Source organism: Capsicum annuum, chromosome 1, assembly GCF_002878395.1.
Source record: "Capsicum annuum cultivar UCD-10X-F1 chromosome 1, UCD10Xv1.1, whole genome shotgun sequence".
Taxonomy (NCBI): Eukaryota; Viridiplantae; Streptophyta; class Magnoliopsida; order Solanales; family Solanaceae; genus Capsicum; species Capsicum annuum.
In genome coordinates this window covers 52,365,206-52,389,285 of record NC_061111.1, presented here as the reverse complement: position 1 = coordinate 52,389,285, position 24,080 = coordinate 52,365,206, and the positions used below count along the sequence as shown (strand labels likewise).

Genomic DNA, 24,080 nt, shown 5'->3' with positions numbered 1-24,080 from the left:
AAAACAGACACAACTGAACGTGTTACAATAGACCTATGGTGACGGTTTTTTGCGACGGTTTTGGTAACTATCGCTAAAAGTTGATCTTTCACGATGGTTATTTCCATTGCCCATATAGCGACAACTATTATTATGTTGGGACGGTTATAAATAGTCCTTTATATAATCTATGGTGACGGTTAACTGTATACTTTAGGCCACGGTTATGGGTTATTGCGACGGTTGTAAACTGTTTGCATATATCGATCTATCGCGACGGTTAAATATATGTTGGGACGGTTTGTAACCATTCCTATATATCATCTATGGCGATGGTTATGGGTATGATAAAGCCATGGTTTTAGGGCTAATGAGACGGTTGAAAACAGTTTGCAGGTATCGGCCTATAGCGACGGTTTTATATATTTTTGGGACGGTTAATTTTGCAACGGTTTATTATATGTTGGGATGGTTTTCAACCATCCCAATAAAACTTATTGCGACGGTTTTTAAGTTATTGCAATGGTTTGTCGGTTTGATTTGTATTGGAACGGCTAGCTATTGTGACAGTTATAAACCGTCCTAAAAGCTTTATAGGACGGTTATTTTGCAAGTTGTTGCAACAGTTACACATGAGCTATAGCAACGGTTAATTTTGGCTATAGAGACAGTTATTTTAGGCTATTAGGACAATTATTATAATTGTCCTAATAGCCTAAAATAACTGTCCCTAAACCTAAAATTTAACTATTCAACAATATAATATTATGTTATGTTACTGCAATAATTATATAACGCTACCATAACACAAATTGATAAAATGTCAACCAATATAAGCGACCAAATAATAATTTTTGACCATTCAAAAAAATCAAAACACATAAGTTTGGAATGTTAAAAAAGATAAGATGTTTGAAAATACGTATATATACTCGGTCAAATATGATCGATCTCAATCAAAACATACATAAGTTTTTCCAAAAGCGCAATGCGGCATGAAGCCAATGTGATCGATCTCTTAGGTCAAGTCTAGTTAATCAATTTCGTTACCACTATCTTCTATGTCATGAACACCTACAATAATAAGAAAAATAAATGTAAAGTTGAGCAACAAAGTACATAACAAGAACAACAAAAGTTGGGAAAGATCAAATAGAACTCGATAAATCAAATCAAGGATTTATCTGTATCTGTGAATCTAGTCACATTTCAATAACATAGGTCGTCATAGGAAAAACTTAACACAGAACTAGATCCACTATCTTGAGATTTAGATAAGATTAGTAATAAAAGTAGCTTATCTAGCAATCTATATGGCTTGAAGAGAGCCATCTCAATAACAAGAGATAGTGATTCACAACTATACCTAAACAAATGAATAATGGACCAGCAACATCTCAACCCTGAACTAATTGAGAAACAACATTTAGTATATACTAGATGTAAAACAAATGGCATTTTAAAACATATCCTACCATCACATATCTATTTTCAGTGATATTGCCATAATTTGCCATATGTTTACAAAATTAAACATGATCATATCAGCACTTTCGCACAACATCTCAAGCAACTATAGTTAGTTATATTAGTGCTCCATAAGGATCAAACATTTTCTCCAATAACTTAGAGCTAGCTAGTTTTTTATCTTCCTACAAAACTCCAAAGGTCCATAGACTCTTGTTGCTGGATAGGTTGTCGTTATAATATCTGAGGACAGTTCTGATGTTGATTTAAAGCATTTGAAATTGATTCATTTGCACAAGACTGCAACTTTATTTGAAGGGTTTGTTGTGATCAGGGCTATTTTAGGAGGGACAGAAGATGAAGATTTGGAGAAGCTAAGAAAGTTTACAAAATGTATTGGGTTGTTATTTCAAGTTGTGGATGATATTCTTACTGTCACAGTCTTCTCAGCAATTGGGGAAAACAGATGGGAAGGACTTAGTTGCTGATAAGGTAACTTATCCAAAATTGATAGGTATTAACAAGTCTAAGGAGTTTGCTAAGGAGTTAAATAGAGATGTAAAAGCTCAGCTTGATGGATTTGATCACGAGAAAGCAACATCATTGTTTGCTTTAAATCAACATCAGAAATGCAATCAAAAATACCACTCTAATTCAGAACACTCTCTTACCAACCAACCACAACACTCCAATAACACTCTCTTACCAATAACACTTCAACAAGTAATTCAGAAATGCATAAGACTCTACTCTATTGACTCTTTTCTCTTAGTTACCAACCACAAATAACACTCCAACATAGCCAGCTACCACATGAAATAGAGTACAATTCATAATTCAAATACTAACCTTGATTATTTTGAGTAGCTGCTAATGTAGAAGTCGATTCCATTGGTAAAGAAAAGGAAAATGCCGCCAGTATCTTCGAATCAATTATTCCTGCATTTTGAAGTTGAGCAATTACATCTGCAACAACTTCTTGTCGAATTGTTCTCTTTTGGTCCTCGATTTAGTCCTCCATTTTTTGCATCCTTTCTTGCATTTATTGGACAACATCATTTGTGGCATTTAAAGTTTGTCCGGAGCTACCATTTAATCTTTTCAAAGAAGTCTTTGTAACCCCCCCCCCCCTCCAAGCAGTCATACACGTTCCAGATGTTTAGCACCCATGACGGTTGAAAATGCATCAATGGGTTGTTCATTTGCTCCCTATTATTTTTCAATTTCCTCCATTTGAGCCTAATAATCATATATTCAAAAGGACATTCATGTAAGTAAAAATTAAGAATTGATCATTTATGTCAATATTAACTTCAAAAGGATAAGTTTCATATAATTTTACTATTGGTGTCCTCATTAGACGACTTGTACGTACGATCAAGTTTTCTTGCCCTTGTAACCGCAAACATCTCCTTTAGAGACAAAGATCCCCCCCTTCTCATTTTCCTATTCATATGATATTTAGTGAATATCAAAAACTATTTAAATGAATAGTTATAACTAAATAATAAATAAGAGAATGTCACAAGTAAAACACACTTATGTTTACTTGATTTATGATGAAAAATTAAAAATTAGCTTATTAATTTGTCCCTTTAACAAGGATACTTTAGGATGATATTTTAGTTTTTTTCTTTCCAGGACCAAAGGTCTTTACGTCTACGTATGCATATATCAATTTGTTTGGCTTTGTACAGTTGACAGTGATACATGAACAATGGTAAACGCAGTAACAGTATCTAACTATTGATCCATATGTAGTGAAAAAGAACAAGAATGTATATCTCATGGCCATTTATAAATGGTAATAGAAGATACTCTGCTACCCAAGGCGATAGGATATGAGATCGCCCCATTCGAATTAAGCAGGATGGAGAATCAACTTGCCATTCAACAAAATGGGCTTGCTTTGTGATGATTTTTAACACTTGGGTCATATAAGTACCTTAAATAACATTTGTCCCAATTCAATGAAAAATCATCACTTGAAATAAAAACTAAAGAATACAAAACTCAATTAGTTGCGCAGTAGAATATCAACCACAATAGGATAGTCTTCACTTGTCATAATTCAAGAAAAGAATTGAAAGACAATGGCGGGTATATACATGTAGCTTATGTTTTGGGTTAGTACTTGTGTTAAATTATCTAAACAGTGTTAAATTATCTAAACAGCACTTGACCGTCCATAAGCACCACAACATAACAGATAAGAGTGAAGATAGATCTTAACCCTATCCCTGCATCACGAGAAAGTATAATAGAGTATACTAAGATAGTAACAATAATTGCTAAAAACTACAATATGACATATGTTATCACTCAAGTGGGGTCTACCGGACATAGGATACAATCAGACCTTAAAGAGGGTATTTACGATAGAAGACCTGCCACAGATATGAGATCAGTAACAACAAACAAAATAATGGAAAATTGAAACACTTCAAGGAACAATATATCAATTCATTCTTACATAAAATAGTTTCGAGATTTGGAAAACAAAACCCACAAAAATAACCACTATCATAGTAAGAACACCTACCTGAGAACACCTTTCACTAAAGAATATACAGGAAGCTTAATAGGTATACCCTTTTCCAGAATTAATTTTGAGGCCACCAAACTATAAAACCTCCTAATTTTCTCAAGAATAGGCATAGAAAAGAGTCTAAGATAGTAAAATGTTCAATAATTGACAGTCATTTCCACATATTTTCCAAAAGGGTACTTACGTGGGAATGCTGATATTGAAGTGCACAAACTGATATCCAAATGAGTAGAAATTTTGTCTTTTTATTCCTGCACAAGCACACAGAAGTACTATAAACTTGAATAAAAAATTTTATAATGTTTCGAGAGTTAAACAAGGTAACGACACAGTGCACACCAAAGAAAAATGATTTGAGAAGCTGGCAGGCCTTGCGAACTATGTAGTTATTTGTTTATTACAAAATAGCAGGCAATTTTTACGAATGTTTTAGCATCCAGAATGTGTCTTAGTAATCTTTCTAATCTAACATCTAGACCCTTTAGTGTAATCTGGAGCAGATTTCCTCATCTTTTAGTTCTAAATATGCCATATTATTTTTCAAAGAAAACTGAGATGATAATGTACTGAGCAGGTCATTCTACCACAGAAGCAACTTGGTTGCAAATCAGACATGGATGTTTGTAGGCTTCCCGATAGTCTACTAAATTTACATATCCTATTGTGTGGTGTAGTATAGAGGGATGTATCTAATAGGGCAAGGTTCTGCATCAGACTAGTAATTGAGTCTTTTTTTCCTTAACAATTGTTAAGAAGGGACTGTCACTATCTATTTAAACCTATACTCCATTACATGTTCACTAAACCTGTTGTGCTCTTCAGAGAAACTTGAAAGATAAAAACATGCCGATTGCAGGTACCAGTTCTGTTGTTCCTACTTACATAATGTTGCTTCAAAAGGGAAATATATTGCCTTTTTTTTTACAGAGGCAGAAATAGATGATCCCGAGAAAGAACTGAAGCCTAGTGTAGACATACTTAGGGCTGTTGATGAGATGTTTTATGAAAATTATGACAAATTTGTTCATTCATGTGTTAACAACGAATTTTACTGGGTATGTTGTTCTACTTTTGTAATACCCTGATCATTTCTTAAGCCTAAATGTGTCTTTTAAGTGGATATGTATGACTTTAAAAGTTATTGATGTTTAAACCATGTTGTATTTATATAATTTATGCTTTTTGTCATGTATATCATTGAATAAGCTTTCCATCGATACAAATTTCATTGAGATCTGACATCGGACGAGGGAGTTATGGTCATTTTACTAAATAGTATCGGATCGTCCTTGACGATCGACCTGGCAGACCGTCAGGTCCCTGATAGACCATCAAGTGCCCCGTCAAGCCAAGGAAGTGACTCTTTTTTTAGGCCATCGTGCGACAGCCAAGTTGGTGGACCGTCAAAAAGTCGACGGACCGTCAAGGGGTCCGTCAGGTCAAGACAGAATGTCTCATTTCTGGCCCTCGAGTGACGGATGACTTGGTGGTCCATCAATTTCCTGACGAACCATCACTTTGACCATCACATCGAGGCAGAACATCCAGTTTTGGCACTCGAGTGACGGACGATCTGGTGGACCATCAGGAGACTTGACGGACCGTCAGATCGATCGTCACAGGCCCCGATCAGCGAATTTCTGCTTTTTCAAAAGCGGCATTTTGGTCATTTTTTCCCCATATGGTCTTATATATATATATCGTAGTAGAGAATAGCCATTCATTTTTCCTCCTTTCCTTTTCCAAAAAATATCTAGAAATTAGGGTTGCTTCCAAAACCTAAAAATTCAATCTTCTTCCAAGAAATTCAAGGATCTTCCATAAATTTCTCTAAGTTGTCCAAGAATTAAGCTCCCCTAGTTGAAGGCATCAAGGATCTTAGCTCAAATGTAAGGAAGAAGTTCCAAAAAAGTTTCTACATCTCTAACATTATAATCCAAGGTATGTGGGGCTTGAACAAGAACAGTCCTTTCGTTCTTGTGCCTAAAGATTTACTTTCTATTATTGATTTACATGATTTTGCAAGTGGGTTTACACCCAAATTTCTTTATTTATGATTTATGAGATTTGAGTTGAATAAGTTTGATATTTATATATATATATATATATATATATATATATATCGATATTTGAGATTAAAAGTCAAGAATGAGTCCTATGATGTTTCCTTGAAGCTCTGATATTTGAAAATAATTCGAAAAGCAAATGTACTTAATGTTGAGAAAGATTGTGTTGAGTTGAGTTGGGTTAGGAATCCACAAGATGTTTATGATTTGCAGATGATATATATATATATATATATATATATATATATATATATGTTTTGATCTTTAAAATAGACCCATGAGTTGATATTAATTAAGGTGGATTTCCTAACGCGTTCCGAGCTGAGTCTGGGAGGAGTATTTAGTACCGAGCGAAAAATGTGGTAATTCCCTGAAACTACGTACCACCATAGGATTGATGTTGATAGTTGTGGGCCAAAGGCTGAGTATGAGATTGTGATAATGAGATTGAGGTTGTACTCCCTGGCAAGAGTACAACACCCCCGCCAATATGGGGTTCTCTCCTTACGAGGGAAAAACGTTGGACTCCATGCGGCTCACATGGTGTAGTTATGTCGATTATAAGAAACTCCCATGTCCATAATGATCTAAGTACCATGAGTTACCGAGTCACTCTAAGTTATGAGTCAAAGAGTTTGAGCTGAGTTAAATGATTTACGAGATTTATGAAGCATATGTTATTACTGATGACTTCTGGAAATGATATTTTAGATAATTCAAGCGAAGAGAGTTGTTATTGTCAGCATGCACGATTTTCTTATACATTTATGATATTATTTAAAATGTTGCATCCACCCCCACATACTCAGTACATTCTCAAGTACTGACTCTCATACTCTTTTGTACTCTATATTTCCTCGTGATATAGGTTCAAGTGCTCAGTCTCAGCAGCAACAATGATCTTTTGAGTACCTTCATCTTTATTTCTGCGGTTGGTGAGTCCTCATGGTTCGAGGACCTGTGCCTCCGATTTTGTCTTGTTAATAGATGGTTGTTTACTTTCAGTTCAGTACGAGTCAGTTGGGGATCTGTCCTAATGACTCCTCAGTCCTATGTAGTAGAGGTTTTGTTAGACTAGTGTACCAGCATGTACAGAGATTTCAGTATTTTATTTGTACAGGGCAGTATTACTTCGTATTTTAGTATGTTTATGACATGGTTATTCCTCTTTATCTTAGCATGATTTGTGCTATAATGAGTTCTAAAAGTGATGACGGGTTTAGAGGGTTATCTTGAGGCCACGTGTGGCCTTGAGCACCATGTGACGTCTCAAGATAGGTTCTTGGGGCGTTACAACTTTCGAGAGAATATAAGAAATTCTAGTGGCTGAAGCTGAAGCAACTACTTTCGAAGTTACAGAAAGAAACACTGGTACTAACCACCACAACAATATTTCAACAAAGTCTTTCAATGTTACAGACATCTAACAGTTACAGTTACAGACCACCAAATTCAACCAAAATTTTTTCAAACAACACACAACAATGCAATTTCTCATTTTCAGGAATTAAAGTGTATACATTATTAAAAAAAAAAAAAACAGACAATACATTCATTCTTACATAAAACAGTGTCAAAATTTACAAAACAAAACCCACAAAAATAACTACTTTCCTAGTAAGAACACCTTTCAATAAAAAGTAGCCTTTATCTGAAAAGTCGAAGTCGATCGAGTCCGAAAAGTAGAAGTTGATGAACACCTTAGCCTGTAAAGCACAAAAAATACTATAAAATCAAAATCAACACAATATTTTGGGAAAATAGACCTTAACTCAAAGCATAAAATGGCGGAAACGAGGTTTTTACACCATTTTCGTTACTTACAACTCGGTTTGGATGACAAATTAAATCAGTGAGCCCTAAATCCCATTTTCGTTACTTACAACTCTATATCGCAGAACAATCCCAAGAGAACCCTCTTATTTAGCTTCCAATTTTAGCCGCAAACAATCAAAAACTTCCAATTTTATCCCAAAACTCAGAAAAAAAGAAAAAAAGTGAAGACGAAATGGGTTACTTACAACTCTTATCCTAGATCAATTGCAAGAGAACTCTAAAATTTGTTGAATTCTGTTTCCAATTTAGCCGTGAAGGAAGAATGAAACCCTACGAAGAAGAGATCGAGAATGAAGACGATACTACTTTTTTTTTTGGAGCAAAAGACGCTATGCTAATAACCCTAAGGACTTTTATCATTCTTCTTTTACTTTTTAAAATTTTACTTAATTTTAAGCGGGTATAATGAATATGTGGAGGGAAAAATACGCGGACTTTTATTTTTTGTACAATATAAACCGTAGCTATAGGTGACCTATAGTGACGGTTCTATTAACTGTTACTATAGGTCCATCTATTAGAACGGTTTACATGTATACGCGACGGTTATTTTAATTATTTGTCCCACTAGACATGATAACATATTGCAACGGTTATAACCGTCACTATAGATTATCTATGGAGACAGTTCTATAACCGTCACTATAGAATCGTTACCATAGCCCTTATTTCCAGTAGTGGTTTCTTCGCTGGGTGAAGGGGTAGATGAAGAGAAAGCTAGCTGGGCAGATGCTAGTATAATTAATCAAGCTTTAGTTGTCTTGCCGGTTCTAAACAATTCTGGGAAACAGGAACATCAATCTGAAAATGTTGTTGAAAGGAAAATAATTAATACAGGATTCAAATTGGACTGCGACGACGAAGAAAACTCCAGGTGTTAGATTAATTCCCTAATTCAAAACACAATGCAACAAATTGTAAGCAATCAAATTATGAACTCAAGTTCTCGAGCAATTATTCCAAAGGAGGTTCCATGTCTTTAACCCTTTTGATGCTCTGACAGATAATATTATGTATGTTCCTTCACAATCACTGCAACTGTCTGGTGAGCAACATCGGTTTAGTGATCATTCATGGAATGACCAAAATGTTGAGAAAGGTGAGTGCTCAGAGTTGGGCAGATTTAGTAGATGAAGAGGACGAGCAGGTCACTTCACCTCCGGTGCACAGCAAGTTGAGCCCTACAGCTCCTATTTTTGTTCCCAAAAGTTCCAAATCAGTGACATGTGGACATAAAGTGTGTTTGTAAAGAAGAATGAACCGAAACTAGTAGCATCAAGATTTAGCCCAACTACTGTTGATTTGAGCAAGGATGTTCTTGATGAGGAAGAGGAAGACATTGATTTGGGTGAGGATAGTTTTGACAAGGATGAAGAAGAGAATATGCTAGTCATATGCTTTGATATAGTGTCTAAGGGTGGGGATATCTCACCAAGACATCGAAGAAGTGGAAGCAACAAAAAGAAAAAGATGACACATGGAAGGCAGCACAGTTAAGATGGTAGAGTGACTGAGGTGTTTTTTTCCAAGACTCATGCGACTGGAAAAGCAGAATCATACAGCAGTGTCAATAGCTTCAACAAAATTCAATAAATTCAAGAAGTAAGTGATGAAATATCAAATATGGTTGGACAAATTTGAAGAAGAAGACAAGAGAAAAATACTTCAGGTTACTTTAGATGGGCAGTCTATCTTTTTTAATTCATCCATTCATTCAAGAAAATTTGAGGTAGATAACTCAACTTTCTTCTTGTCTTTTATATTTTAAATCATTTAAGCATCCTCATTTGAAATATCATCATAAATTGTATAACAAACTCTGTGATGATCATAGAATAACTAGTTCTCTCTAGCTCTTATTTTCTTCATGTTTGTTAATTAGTAGAGGTTCATCACTCATTACTATTGGTAAGGTAAGGTTTAGCCCCCCTGCATGTACTTATCCCTATTGAGGATTTTATTTTTATTTCAACAAAAAAACCGCTAGATACTCTATCTCGTGGTACAAATTTGCTTAAAATAGTGAGTTGTGTGAAATAAAAAAGTATTGTTTTCTTCTAAGAGTAGTAGTCTTTTGACACTACCAAGTTTCAATTAGTGTTATTGTATTACTCTATTTGGGTATTATATTTATCCTAATATAATATTTGTGTCCTTGTTACTCTCTTGTTATTGCTATTTAACATCTAGGGTGGAATAATTAATTCTCCAAATAGTTATATCCCCGACTCATGTAATGCATATCAAATTAGAATGGAACGGGGTATTATATTTATACACATTTCCTCCTTTCCAATTTGTGGGAAGCTGTTGATTTGCCATGAATCTTAGAAGAGAATGGAAGATTGTTGAAACTTGTGATCTAAAATAAGCCAACAATTATTTTGTGACTATAAATCATCTCATTAAAGTTTAAATAAAAATCCGATGTTACATTACTAGTATATATAGAAAGATATCATTTTCTGTGAGACTGGACGAGAAAATACCATATAATAAGATTGATTCTTTTCGGAATCTACAAAAGAAAGAGTGCTTTTATAATGGAACTAAAGAGATCAATGTTACTTTGGGATACAACATTGAACAAAATTGCCTTATAAGGTCCCTCCTTAACTTTCTTTGGTCCTTATAAGGAACTTAAGGTTACTGTACAAATTTACTGTATGAAAGTAATATGTTAATTGTCTAACAGAAGCTTTCAGCTCCTGAGGAACTTCCATGGGCCTGTCCCTGTGCCTATCCTGCAAATGGTGAAGCAGAAAATAAACAAATTATGCTTTTACGTTTCCATGGTCGCCTTAATATTATGTTTGACCAAGCTTTTAGGAAACCAAAGTGCTTTCTTCTAAAATACTTATCTTAAAGAGTTGAGGTGTCTGACCAAGCTTCTAAAGAAAAAAAAAAATAAGTGCTTTTGATCAATAGCGGTAGCAGTTTTTCAGAAACAAAAAAAGTATATTTTCCCCAGATTCACTTCTGAAACCCTGGTCAGACACATATCACTGCTATAATACTGGCAAAAGTGTTTGTTCAAACTGATTCATCAAACACAAACTGCTACTATCCAAATGTACTTTTTCCAGAAACACTTCCAACAAAAAGCAGATTCTGGAAGCTTGACAAAACAGGCTATATGCCTTAGTTTTATACGAATGCCTACCTCCCGAAGCCAGCTAAAGCTCGTAGGCTCATATAGATGGTTAGAGCTACCCAAATTCCAATATATCCAAAACTTGATGAAAGAATGAGCAGGAACACAATGCTGAAAAGAGCCAGCGTAAGCTGAAGATCAAAAGCATTCTTGTCAATAAATGTTTCCTTTGATCAGGATAAGTTATAAAAATTTGACAATATACCCAGATCATCAGAACGGTAGATTTCTTCAAGAGGGTAATTCTCTCTTTGTAAATGTGTGTGGCTGTTTGTGGGGATGGGGGTGGTGTGATATGAGGACATTGAGTTGAAGTGCGACTTTGAATAACTGAAATAAAATTAACACCTATGTTGCTTGGACTCTCAAAAAATATTGCCGCATCGGTGTTGGGTGCCTAAAGAAGACATTAATTTTGGAGCAGCTGACTCACGCCCATCAACAATTTTGAAGAGTCCAAGCAACATACGTTGAGACTAATGTTGCAACACTATAATCTTACCATCGAGTATGCAGAATATGAAAAGTCGGATACGCCAAAGTTTACACCATCAAAGACAAAGGCGAGGCAATTGATTGGTTGGGTTGCAGCGACAAACTGAAATAGGAAGAAATGCTGAGTTCAAACCAAGTTTTTTACAGTGAAAGTTTTGTAAATGTATCAACTACATGTTTATAAATGGTGTATACCGGAACGCCAATGCCAATTAGGTGCAGGACATGGACATCTTTTGTAAAGACTCTTGCTCCAAAGTGTAAACCAACTCCAAGAATGAGTGCTAGTACCAACCCTAAAACTACTCCCAACTGCACATCAAGAGCTGCATCGTTATTCTCTCATTTGCTATCAAAAATATACTCACATGTGAATACTCTGCTGTAGAACAACTTTAGTACCTGTAATACCCTTGATGCTGCTGCAGTACACCTACTGAAGTCCTTTTGAGCAAATGAACTTGCTAGTATTGCCTGAAAGGGGAAAAGGAACGTTGAAGTTTTGAAGTTTGTTCACTTAATATGATGACTGTTGATGCTTTCTTGTGGTGGCGAATATGAAAGTACAAATGTCTTTCACTAGAGATATTTGGAACAATATACAGTCAAACTTCTACATAACAACATCGTTTGTCCTGATTTTTTTGACCAGTTATTGGGAAATCATTTTATAGAGAACTTTATAATATAGTGAAATGTTGTTCAAGATCGGTTCCACAGAAAATATGGCTGATATAGTGAAAAGTTTTTCAAGAGGATGACTGTTATAGAAAGGCCTGACTAGAGATTCACAACTTTGATTAGTGAACATGAACACATTGTTTCTAAAGAACAGAATTTTGCTAATTCCTATCAAGGAGCCGTGCCTCGTAGATTTTCCTGCCACTATAGCAATGACTACTGTTACACTATGTTACTCAGACTCATCAGAAATGCCAACGGTTATGTGTTGTATCATCCAAGGGTAGTGCATTTTTGGAAGATTTGGCACACACTCGCGAATTTTTGAATAGTTTTAAGTAACATAGTATGGTAGTATTCGTTGCTACAGTTGTAGGAAATTCAACACCTTTGTAGGAATATTAATGGAGAGTTCGAGCAACATAGCTTCCATATCCCATTTTGATGCAAATAATGGTTCCCCCAGTTCTTGAAATTAAGATTTCTTGGAAAAATGATATATCTGGTTAGAACATCAATTTTATTAGTTACCGGTCTTTCTCTTTTCCAACGGATCTTTAGCTTATTTGAGACAGCAAAAAGTATTGATATGGGGCATCATATCTCACCTGCCCAGCTACAGCTAACCCATCAGCTAGAAGAGATGTAGCTAGCCAAACCTGCAAGCAGACCTGAAATGCAGCCATTTGTGTCGGTCCTAACCTTGCAGCCAATGATGCAGCTAATGTTACACAGAATGTTGCTGCTATGACCCTCACTAACAAAAGGAAGCCTGAAATTAGGAGGAAAAAAAGAAAAAAAATTAGCTTTTCTGTACCGCTACTCTTGAAAGGGAAAAGGCTCAAATATGCCATTGAACCATCAGAAATGGCTCATTTATACCATCAGTTAAACGTTTGGCTCATTCATGCCATCGCCGTTACAAAATCGGCTCATCCATGCCATTAATTTTTAACGGTGGTTTTAAAAAACAACTTTTCCACGTGGCCTTTTATTAAAGGTCCACTTCATTAATTAAAATATGGAAAAAGGCTCAAATATGCCATTAAACTATCACAAATGACTCATTTATGCCCTCAGTTAAAAGTTCAGCTCATTTATGTCATCGTCATTATAAAATTAGCTCACCCATGTCATTATTTTTTAATGGTGGCTTTTCAAAAACAGTTCTGTCATGTGGCCTTTTATTAGAGGTCCGCGACATTAATTAAAATAAATCAATATTAATTTCAAAATATCTTAGACCCATTTAAAACAACCGATTCATTTAACATAACCCAACCCACACCCATTACAATTTTTTTTTTCCCTACAGCAACTATGTTTCTAATAAAGAAAATAATGATTAATGTATATTTTTTGGCTATTTCTAGTTCATTCTAAATCATTATAAATGTTACGCTTAACAGAAACCTCAAAAATTCTATCCTACAGTAATTGATTAATTTTAATTCCACTGACTCCAATATATACTCCGAAGTTGTAGGAAAATAAATCAATGAACGATTAGGGCAAGCAAGAAAAAAAAAGAGGCGTACCAATAAAACTTCTCCATTCGTCCATCACGAATTAGGGGAGTATACATCATTGAAAAAATCATTTACAAATAATGACTTAAAAGAAGTCGGTTATCCCAATTATTCCACCGTGCATATGGAATAACTTCTCCCATCACGAATTAGTGGAGCATTCATTGTTGAAAAATCATTTTCAAATAACGACTTAAAAGAAGTTTGCTATTCCAATTATCACGCCACTGGGATAACTTCTCCCATCATTATGGTATAAATGCTGAAATAAATAATCCCGATACTAACTAATTTCGGATATTTTGAAATTAATATTGATTTTTTTTAATTAATGGCGTGGACTTCTAATAAAAGACCACATGATAAAGCTATTTTTAAAAACTATCATTAAAAAGTAATGACATGAGTGAGTTGATTTTATACTGGTGATGGCATGAATGAGCCGAACTTTTAACTGATGGCATCAATGAGCTACTTCTGATAGTTCAATGGCATATTTGAGCTTTTTTGCTTATTTTAATTAATGACGTGGACCTCTAATAAAAGACCACGTGACAAAGTTGTTTTTGAAAATCACCGTTAAAAAAGTAATGGCATGGATGAGTTGGTTTTGTAACGGCGATGGCATGAATGAGCTCAACTTTTAATTGATGACATAAATGAGTCAATTCTGATAGTTCAGTGGCATGTTTGAGCCTTTTCCCATAACATTTAGATTCTTCATAGTGAATTTAGAGTTTGCATTAAAGTGAAATTAATAGACAGAACCACAGATGACGAAGACAAAATCTGGTGAATGGAAGTTGTTCAAAATTTCAGAAAACAAATGGGACGGGCGAAAGCTCAGAAGGTTTTGGTGTATCAGGTTAACTTAATATATCATTGGAGCCACCTTACCGCCTCAAACACATAGACTCTGACCATAGTATAAAATACACGAAGGCATATACAATACATAAACACACTTAAATTTGGCTTCAGCTGGCAAGTAAGCACTCTAACTTTGAGAGCGCGCATGTATACACCTAATCAACTTGGTCTCGGTAACTAAACAATCTAACTCATCACCCACTGTGTATCGTGGACACCCGAGCATATAAATTTTGGAAGTGTCTAGATAATCATCTTCTAAGTTGGAGTATTCAACTGACCTAATGGATATAAATTGAGGTATCTAGACATGCATACTAAAAGTTGGAGTGTGTATTTACTTGCTAGCTGAGGCCAAGTTTGAGTGTCTATTTATGTATTGTGTCGTATTACAAAGTCATGTTTCGTTGATGATTTTGTGTTGAACATGTAGTTGAAGAGATCTTTGGCGTTCTATTTGGAAGATCTTCTTGATCTACATCATAGGTCTTATGGAAATTCCAGTGTTTTCTCTTATGTTTTCAGGAATTTGATTACCAAGTCATTTGACAATGAGGACAGTTTTCTTATTTATTTAAAAATATAAATTTAGAAGTTAACAGAAGCAAAAAATCCTTACCATTGGTAAGAAATCGACTGAACTGAAGATACTTGAGTGTAGGAGGTACGATATCAACCTTTTCCACTAGTCTCCAAAACAGTATAACTGAAATTAGGTACCTATAAATACCAATTCATGTAAGAATGTCAGTCAACATTTAGCAAGCTTTTTTATCAGTGAAACTGTTGCCTCGCTATTCTATTCATCAGTAGAAACTAGAATCTACTCACTGAGAAATTACATGAGCGATTGCAGCACCTCTGACACCGAGGCGAAAAACAAAGATGAATATAGGGTCCAAAATTATATTTGCCAAATCGCCAGCCACTGTATGATGTGAATACACACAGAAAAAGGCAAAGTCCAAGTCAGATTTAATTAACCTCTTCCTAGTCTCTAAATGAACTTTTCTTTTAATTTGTCCACTGAAGCTTGATATTGTCACACATCGATAATTACTTACCAGTTGCAAAGAGTGGAGTTTTTGTGTCTTTAAATCCTCGAAATACCCCTTGCATGGCTAATGAGAGGAGAACTGCTGGTGCACCAAGTGACCTCAATCTCAGGTAATCTTCTGCTGGTTTTGACATAGATGAGCCCTGTAAAAGTATCACATACCGCCGCTAAAGCATAAAGGTGAAAGCAAAAGAAAATGGCACCAAGAGTTGGAAGGAGGCTACAAGAATCTGAATTCCATTGGAAAAACTATACCCCTACGGTCCCAATTTATGTGACACTTTCATTTTTAGTCGATTCAAAAGATACATTTCTATATTTAATAGCAATTTAACTTTGAACTTTCCATTTTACCCTTAGTAAGATGATTTATCTATAACTTGTTTTACATCGCAAGTTTCAAAAGTTATCTTTCATTCTTAAACTTTGTGCACAGTCAAACACCTTAACATAAATTAGGATATGGGACGGTGGGAGAAAGAAATTTCTCTTCCCTCTCTATTTTTGAATAGATCAACTTACAGGTTTGACCCCCATGAATTTTAGTACAGGTTCTGCTCCAGCAATTAGAAATGCTGCTTGGACGACACCAAGGATAGCACCAATGATCAATGCAGACGAGGCGGAAGGAATGTGTCTCTTTTCGGGCTTAGATTTCATTATTTCAAAGCTAGTAGCAATGTTTTCAGACTTGCATAGAATCCCTTCAGAATCTGAAGGTAAATGAAAACATAGTGTTATTATCAGAAAGTCGAAGTAACATACACGTGAATCATTCTCGAGTGTGTAATAAACTGCTTCTTTTCAGTTTCAGCACTTCTATCCGAACACGTAATTGTATTTAAAAGCTCCTTAAAGTGAGCTAATTCGGCCGGCTCAAGAACTTGAGAGTGTATTTTCACTTTCCAACATACCATTTTTAGGTATTAGACTTTTTCTTTCACTGTTTGATGGTGACTCGTTTTCCAGTGCTTCAGCATCTCCTTCATTCTGCTCCGCACTTTCATCACCTAGCAGGTTTTGGCTTGCTTTCGTGATCGCATCTTCCTCAGCAACGAAAGACGTTGTTACGCTGACTAGGGGAAATATTGCAATCTTAGATGCTTGATTGAATACAGCAATTGAAACTCCTACAGCAGCCTGCTCAATTGCACCTGTCTCGACAAGAATTAAGAGCTTATTTTGATGATTCAAAACTTGTTTTGCTTAATGATCTCCCTAGTTTACAAGGGTAACTCATGTTCACTTGTGTTTCTTTGCAAATAGTTGCGGAGCTACAATACTAGTTATGAGTCCGGCAGAATTCAGCAACTTTGACTTACAATTTGTGTTAGAAAGTTCATTTAATATGTACAAATAATTTATTCGGAGCCGAATATGAAATAATAATAATAATAATGTTATCCAAGACTCATAAGCTAAAAATTCTGGCCACGCCTCTACTTGCTTGATAATAGGAACACATATTTGTGAAGTTGATACCTATATGGCCAATGAAAGCTGTATCAATCAAAGATGCAATTGGATCTGCTGTTAAAGCTAGTGCAGCAGGTAAGGCAATCCTTCGTATTTCTTGGCCAAGCTCATCCAATTTAAAAACTGATCTGCGCAAGGGGAAAAAAAAAATAAGAAGAAGAAGAAGGACAAATTACACATTTGGCCGGTCGGCGGAAAAATATTAAAACCTTCACTAGTAAGATATACAACAAATATACATTATTTCACTTTTACAAGGTATATATATACGATACATTTGCGGCTATTATTTTGGTGGGCGGACATGCAGTGCAAAAGTACCCTCTCACCCCCACCACCAAAAACGAAAAAAAACAAAAAAGTCAAAATCTTGTTTGTTTTGGCATTAAATGATATGAGCCAAATGTCCATCCTAACTTTTGAAGACATCATTCGAAGCCAACACGTAAAGAACCCAATCGTGTTCATAATGAGGGGAAGAGAACATGCATGGAGAGACCATTTTGAGCACTCCATAAGGCAAAGCCGTGTGTGGAAGGTGGCTTGGGGGCTTGCCTTGATATGCCTACCCGAGAGACTAAGGGAGTTCACGATTTTGAAGCTTGAAGAGCCATGGTTTTGGAGCTTGGAAGCGGCATTCCTCATTAAAGGTGTTTTAGGGATTTCACATGCTCAAGTTATACTCCATAGGCGCCCACCCTTCATTAAGGGTGTTTTGGTCTTTTGATTTTCAACTGTAATAAGACTATATATAGCCCCTTAATAGGTCTTTCATCCTTAATTAGTTGTTTATTGATGATGAAAAGATAACATTGAAACATTCCTCTCAAGTGTGAGAGTAGCATCCCACCGTAACTAGGGCTTCCCAAGTGTGGAATCACTTGTGTTGCGTTTTTGGCTTGAGACGTTGGTGCTTGAGGAGGTAACGTCCCTCTTGTGTCACCATAAGAGTTTGGTGATTGTTTGTGTAGGTGTTAGGGGTCCTTGAATTTGATATATTCTAGGGTTCTTAGGACTTATACTATCTTTTTTCAAACTATCTATCTTTTTATATATTGCAAATCGTTTGTGTAGTGCTTGTCATCTTGTAACATTTTTGTGTTGCTTGTTCTTCTAGTGTTGTCTTCATCTTGTTTTCTTGTGTTTTGTGGACTGTTTTGTGTCTTTGTGAGGTTTTCGTATCATTAAAGAATCTTACGTCTCCTATTCCAGTACAACTTACTTCCCCATATACATCAAAAGTGGTTTTACTAGGAAACTATTTTCTTAGGTGTTTGCCAACATTTCCGTCCATTTGGCTCCATACATTTTGCAACTAGGTTTGTACGGACTCTTCAAATCACCATTAAAAATAAAGAATTAGTGATGGGACAAGTTCTGTAGCTAAACAACAACAACAAAATTTGTCACTAATTCTATTTAACAACGGATTATATAAAATTATGTTCATTGCGAGGAATTTTTTGATGGATTAGCACGAAGTTCGTAGCTAAATTCAATATACATTGTACGGACTCTTCAAATCACCATTAAAAATAAACAATTAGCGATGGGACAAGTTTTGTAGCTAAACAACAACAACAAAATCGTCAATAATCCAATTTAGCAATGGATTATATAAAATTATGTTCATTCCGAGCAATTTATTGATGGATTAGCAACGAAGTTCGTAGCTAAACTTAATATCCTTTTTAGAGAGTTCGAGCAACATTATGTATGAAAACACATTAATATTGTCATTTCTCACATGTAAAGTATGTATTATTCTTTTAAGTGATAAATCTTATAACAGAATGTTGAATTTAATTTAGGACCAACAAGGAAAAAAAGCAAAGATAAAACTTTACAAGCTTACCTTATATCTCTGAAAAATAGGGATAGTGGGCTTTTAACATCCTCTGAACGTAGAACCTCTTTCTCATCCATACTTGTATACTACAAAATGGCAAATCCCCAACTTATGTTATTAGGATAGGATACCTACTACAAAAAATGAATGAAGCTTCCTTTTTTAATTAAAAAAAAAAAAAAAGAACGAAATTATTAATCTAAGTTGTCAGGCTGGACATGAAATTTAAGAGAAAAATAAAGTTTTCCCAAATTTGTGATTTAAAATAAACAATAAAAAAAAATTGAGGCTATATATGAGGGACAACCGAAAAGTTTAAAGTCAATTTTTTATTTTTTTTTGAGAATAACTAAAAACAATAAAAAAGTGTTAGGTATATTATAGAGACGAGGGAATAATATTCCGGAGACTATTTTTCTCCAAGTGAGGTCCTATCTGCTTTAATTTATGAAAAAGCTTTCAAAAGATTCTAGGATATTGAAGTCATCAACCTGAGGTTAACATGAGTCCAGATTGTATTACAAGAGGATACAACCTGCCTAGGATGTCACTTTTCTTAAATAGTTGCCATCTATTGATATGTATATGTATATTAATTTCCATTCAATGTTGACACGTGCAAATAATGACCGAGAAGGCGATCTTTGAACACAGGACATACGATACAGAAAATATCATCTGGGAATTTTGTCTGGGTGAAGATGTGTTTTTTTGTGAACAAGGTAAATATATATATATATTATTTCCCAAGCTTAAATTATATTTCCAATTTCTGCAAAATAAAGGTACCAAAAAATGTGTGCATATTTCAATATCAAGAAATTTGTTTACAATATCAAGAAATTGACAAACTTTAATTGAAAAAAAGAATAAGAGAACATAGTTTAATATTTTACTTGAGGAAAAAAAAGAACATATATGCTCCTGTGCATAGTGGGGAGCATATGTGAAAATGTTTTTATTTTTGATATTATACCTCTTTTATGGTGATATTTCATTCTGATTCTGTCGACAAATTTCTTTTCTATTGTCTTCCAACATATGAACAAGTGAACGTAACTCTACTTGATAATGAATTTTTTTAAGGTGCTCCTAACTTGCCTCTATCTCTAAATGGTCTTGCTAATGTTAGGAATTTCGAGTTCGTGGTAGCCATGAACCTTCTGGGTCTTGCTGTTTCTCATGTATTTCTACCTTTGTACAGTACCTTGAGGCAATTTGTATGTTTGTTTGTAAGTTTATTGTGTAATAATATGTCCTTTTTTTCAACAAATATCTAAACATTCTTTTATCTTTGGCTAAACGTAAAATCTGGGAAAAGTGGTGTTTGGCAATGGTTGTAACTAACTGACAAAAGCTAAGTACTGTATTCACCTTGATTAGAGGACAGAGGCATAAGGTAGAAATATAATAGAGAGAGTTTAAGAAAAAACAAATTATGCTTTTAAATAGCATGATAAAGATATAGAAAAAGGAAATTATTATATTTCTTAAACAAGGGAATAGTACAATCTAAAGGTGATAAATGGCCGGATTTATACAGGTCAAGATGAATTGAGTTAATAAATAGACGAATTATTAATCTGTCAAAAAGTTACTTAGGCTGAAATGAGTTAGATTGGAATGGATCAAAATGCGGGTCAAAATTCAACTAGCCCAATTTTTATTAGAGCAAGGTTCATAAACCTCAACTCTTTAGTAGTTAATTACTCTTTATTTTGACTCTTTTCAAAATTATATAAAATTTCTAATTTTGAGATTTCGAATATATCATATTGCTTTGAATACATCACATTTTTGATACATAACTAAACAATCAATTGAATTTAATAAGAAAAATAGCGGAAATATAATCAATTGCCGAGCAAGTCACGCGGTCACATTTTAATGACGGCTGTTGTATCTCTAATAACACATAACAAATTCAAAAATTTAAATTTTAAATACCAAATCAAGCTAGCTCATGTAAATTCTTTCCAATTTCTTTCATCTCTATTTTTAATTTCGATTTTTGTTTTCCCGATACATCATGAACATCTCAAATGAATTTAATATAAAAATAGCAGAAATATATGTATGTAGCCTGCTACAAATACATAATGTGTAATATGAGATGTATTACAATGTATTATGACCAAAATTAATACATGATACATAATTAATTACAGATTCATAGGTAAAAGCGTAATATATCATGAACATGATTATATGTCTCAGTAACATGAATATTAGTCAGATACATAAGTTTAGTCACATATATATGTCTATGTATCAGTAACATGGAAATAATACAATGGAAATGACTCAAAGACATAGCTTTATTATATTCTTAATGGGATCCTTGATGTATCTTCTACTCTTTTGGTTTTTTAGCTGCAACATTCGATTTTATTTTTTTTGCGTCTTCTGATACCTATCTTTATTATCTTCTTAAGGGGATCCCTCGAAGTCGATATAACTTCAACTCCTTTGCTTCTTTTAGCCACAATATCCCCCTTTTTATTTTGCATTTTTTGATACACAAATATCTATATATCACGACTTTAAATCTCAATCAAATACATTATTATTGTACCTTAGATTGTAAGTTGTTATAATAATTTCAAACGCATCACTATAGAGTCAAAAACTGGTAAGACCTTATCTTTCATCTACAACACTACCATCCCACCACTAATGGTGGATACCTCATGAAATCAACGACACACTACTCTTCTTAACCTTCATTGATTCTTTTTAGTAACAATTTCATTTCGTTGGGACCGCTGTCGAATTCAATTTCTTTTGAGAAAAATAAGGAATGATATGTAAAATAAGGGATTATCAGTAAATTGACATTTGGGAGTTACAATGAATCGGATGAAATTTCAATGGAGAAATTGAAGATGAAGTGGGAGAGATTCACTTTATTAGAGAATCATAGAGCCATTTATGTGATGCTCTCTAAAGCGTAGAATTATTTTTTGTGTGTGTGATTTTTTTGAGTTTTTTCTCTAATTTTAAAATGAAACAAAAATAGAGAAGAGAATGGAGATAGGAGAGAGCCAGAACAAAGATATACCAAACCCCAAAAAATTATGTTCTTATTGTTTTGGTTTTTGGTTTCACTATATTTTCTTTCTTTCTTTTGATTTTTCCTTTCTTTTCCTTCCTTTTTTTTTTTTTTATAGTTTTTTGTTCGTAGTATTCTGATGATATTTGTTAGTTTGAATATATAGTTTGTAGAGTTACTCTGTCGATGTCTTGTTTCTTTTATTATCTAGTGGTGTGTTATCTCATTTTGTTGTTTATTCTTATATTTTTATTTATTATACTGTTATATATCCTAAGTTGAGTGTCTATCAAAAATAGTCTCTGTACATCATCTGAAGTAGTGCTATGAATTGCGTACACTTTATCCTTCCTAGACCCCACTTTGTGAAAATACATTAAATATGTTCTTGTTGATATTGTTCCTTTTAGGTGCGTATATTGATAAAATATAATGTTGAATTTGGTAAGATAAATGATGTATGTTTCGGGGGTTATCAACTTTGGAAAGAGAAATTATTTTTCTTTTTTTTTTCTTTTTTGTTCTTTCATTTGTCAAATTGTCTGGTATTTTTATCACCTCTTGATTTTGCTTTCAGATAATCTATTTAAAAAGAACGGAGGTTAGACAAACTAGTAATTATTAGCATGTTAATTTTTTGTGTGTGCGCGTGTATGTGTGCAGTTATTTGTAAAAACTCGTTTTCTTATAGAAATAAATGTTGTAAAGCTACAGGCACTAATATATATACATTTACTTTATCAATCAACAATAATTTTTTTTTATCATTTTTTTATGAAAAGAAAAAACAGAAACAGAAGAAGAAGATGAAGAAGAAGAAATATTGAGAATCGCACGAAGGGTGAATATGTTCACTAGTTGAGAGATATTTGATGAAATTTATCCGCTTAGAATATATTCATTTTAATGGAGAAACTGAAGAGGTGGGGCGGGGGGGACCGAAGAAGAATCGAATAGCTGCAGATATATTTGAGCTATAAATTAGGAGCAGCCAAGAACAGGGGAGGGAGTTGGTGATGCATCCGACCCTTTTAGAGAGAGAAAGGAAAATCATGAATTTAAGTAATTATTTAGAAGAGTTGGTATTTGAAGTAATTATGGTACGTTAATGTATGTTATTATGCAATTTATCCTTTTTAGTAATTAATTACCTTTTTTATTCATTTATAAGTTTGGAGTACCTATAGAAGTACTATTTTTCTTTGTTATGATTTCTCATGGATCAATATGGGCTAGATATCAACCTAAATTTTGAGGAAAAAGGATATAAATAGTATTTCGGATGAAACTATTGGCACAAAAATGGCCATTGAATTTTAATTTCATTTTCTATCCATTTTTGACAGCTTTATACAATACTGATATAAATATGATACATACTTATAATGATATGTACACTATACAATAAAGATAAAATTTCTAGCATCTTAAATATGTGTAATGCAAATTCGATGCACACCATCTTAAAGAAATGCATATTTCATATAACAATGATGCAATTTATACACATAAATTCATTGCTCTATTTTTCTTTATGAACTACATCTGTAATGGTATATGGCTTGTATCAATATGGTATATGAACTGTATCTGAACTACCTTGGTCAAAATGACCCAATATAAGAGAAAATTATCTCATATGCATTTATTAGATTGTTTATTGCAAGTTGTAGCATCACTTTTAGATAATTATTTTACAAAGATTTTCATTACAAATTGTAGCAACTTTTAAAAAGACTAATTTTTATTTTTTTTAAATGTATTGATAATTATAGTAGGAAACATACATAGATTTAGAAGAAAAATATTGTATGTTCTCTAGCCGAAACCCTTGTTATCAAACCCTAATTATTGTAACTCATCGAAATCATGGCCTTAATGGTCATTGGCCAGCCTCCAGTGACGGAGATTGGGCCAACAACCTCATTGGGTGGAGATGAGCCTCGTAAGATGTCATATATCAATCCTATCAAGCCACTAAAACCACAATACAAACCTATTCCACTAAAACAGATTGCCTA

At 34.1% G+C, this 24,080-nt stretch overlaps 1 protein-coding gene and 1 long non-coding RNA gene across 7 annotated transcripts; one reads left to right on the top strand and one right to left on the bottom strand.

The window, feature by feature from the left end:
- Positions 1-10,370: 10,370 nt before the first annotated feature.
- On the bottom strand, positions 10,371-20,263 carry LOC107874120 (protein DETOXIFICATION 42). Of its 6 annotated transcripts, none has more exons than XM_016720993.2 (14): positions 19,984-20,263; positions 19,014-19,093; positions 17,165-17,286; positions 16,597-16,836; positions 16,205-16,395; positions 15,690-15,825; positions 15,457-15,553; positions 15,245-15,345; positions 12,835-12,998; positions 11,948-12,019; positions 11,741-11,857; positions 11,553-11,648; positions 11,060-11,181; positions 10,371-10,640 (listed from the first exon to the last, which is right to left on the bottom strand). In XM_016720993.2, the coding sequence occupies exons 2-14, from the start codon at positions 19,082-19,084 to the stop codon at positions 10,598-10,600; spliced, it is 1,572 nt and encodes a 523-aa protein (XP_016576479.1). In that variant the 5' UTR covers positions 19,085-19,093; positions 19,984-20,263; the 3' UTR covers positions 10,371-10,597. The 6 variants fall into 6 exon arrangements, with proteins under 6 accessions (XP_016576479.1, XP_016576487.1, XP_047271351.1 ...); XM_016721001.2 differs by having other exon boundaries at positions 20,109-20,253; XM_047415395.1 differs by lacking the exon at positions 19,984-20,263 and adding an exon at positions 19,499-19,710.
- Positions 19,448-23,219, top strand: LOC124900111. The gene is made up of 2 exons (XR_007057852.1): positions 19,448-19,729; positions 22,842-23,219. It is a non-coding gene; the product is annotated as an uncharacterized LOC124900111 (long non-coding RNA).
- Positions 23,220-24,080: the final 861 nt, after the last annotated feature.

What these genes read in the sequence shown, in the direction of transcription:
- LOC107874120 (XM_016720993.2), bottom strand. Translation starts at nt 19,084, where the DNA reads ATGGATGAGAAAGAGGTTCTACGTTCAGAGGATGTTAAAAGCCCACTA. An exon ending in AAGTCTAATACCTAAAAATG is followed by an intron (nt 16,396 to 16,596) that starts GTATGTTGGAAA and finishes ATTTACCTTCAG; the next exon opens with ATTCTGAAGGGATTCTATGC. An exon ending in CATATTCTGCATACTCGATG is followed by an intron (nt 11,182 to 11,552) that starts GTAAGATTATAG and finishes TTTGATCTTCAG; the next exon opens with CTTACGCTGGCTCTTTTCAG.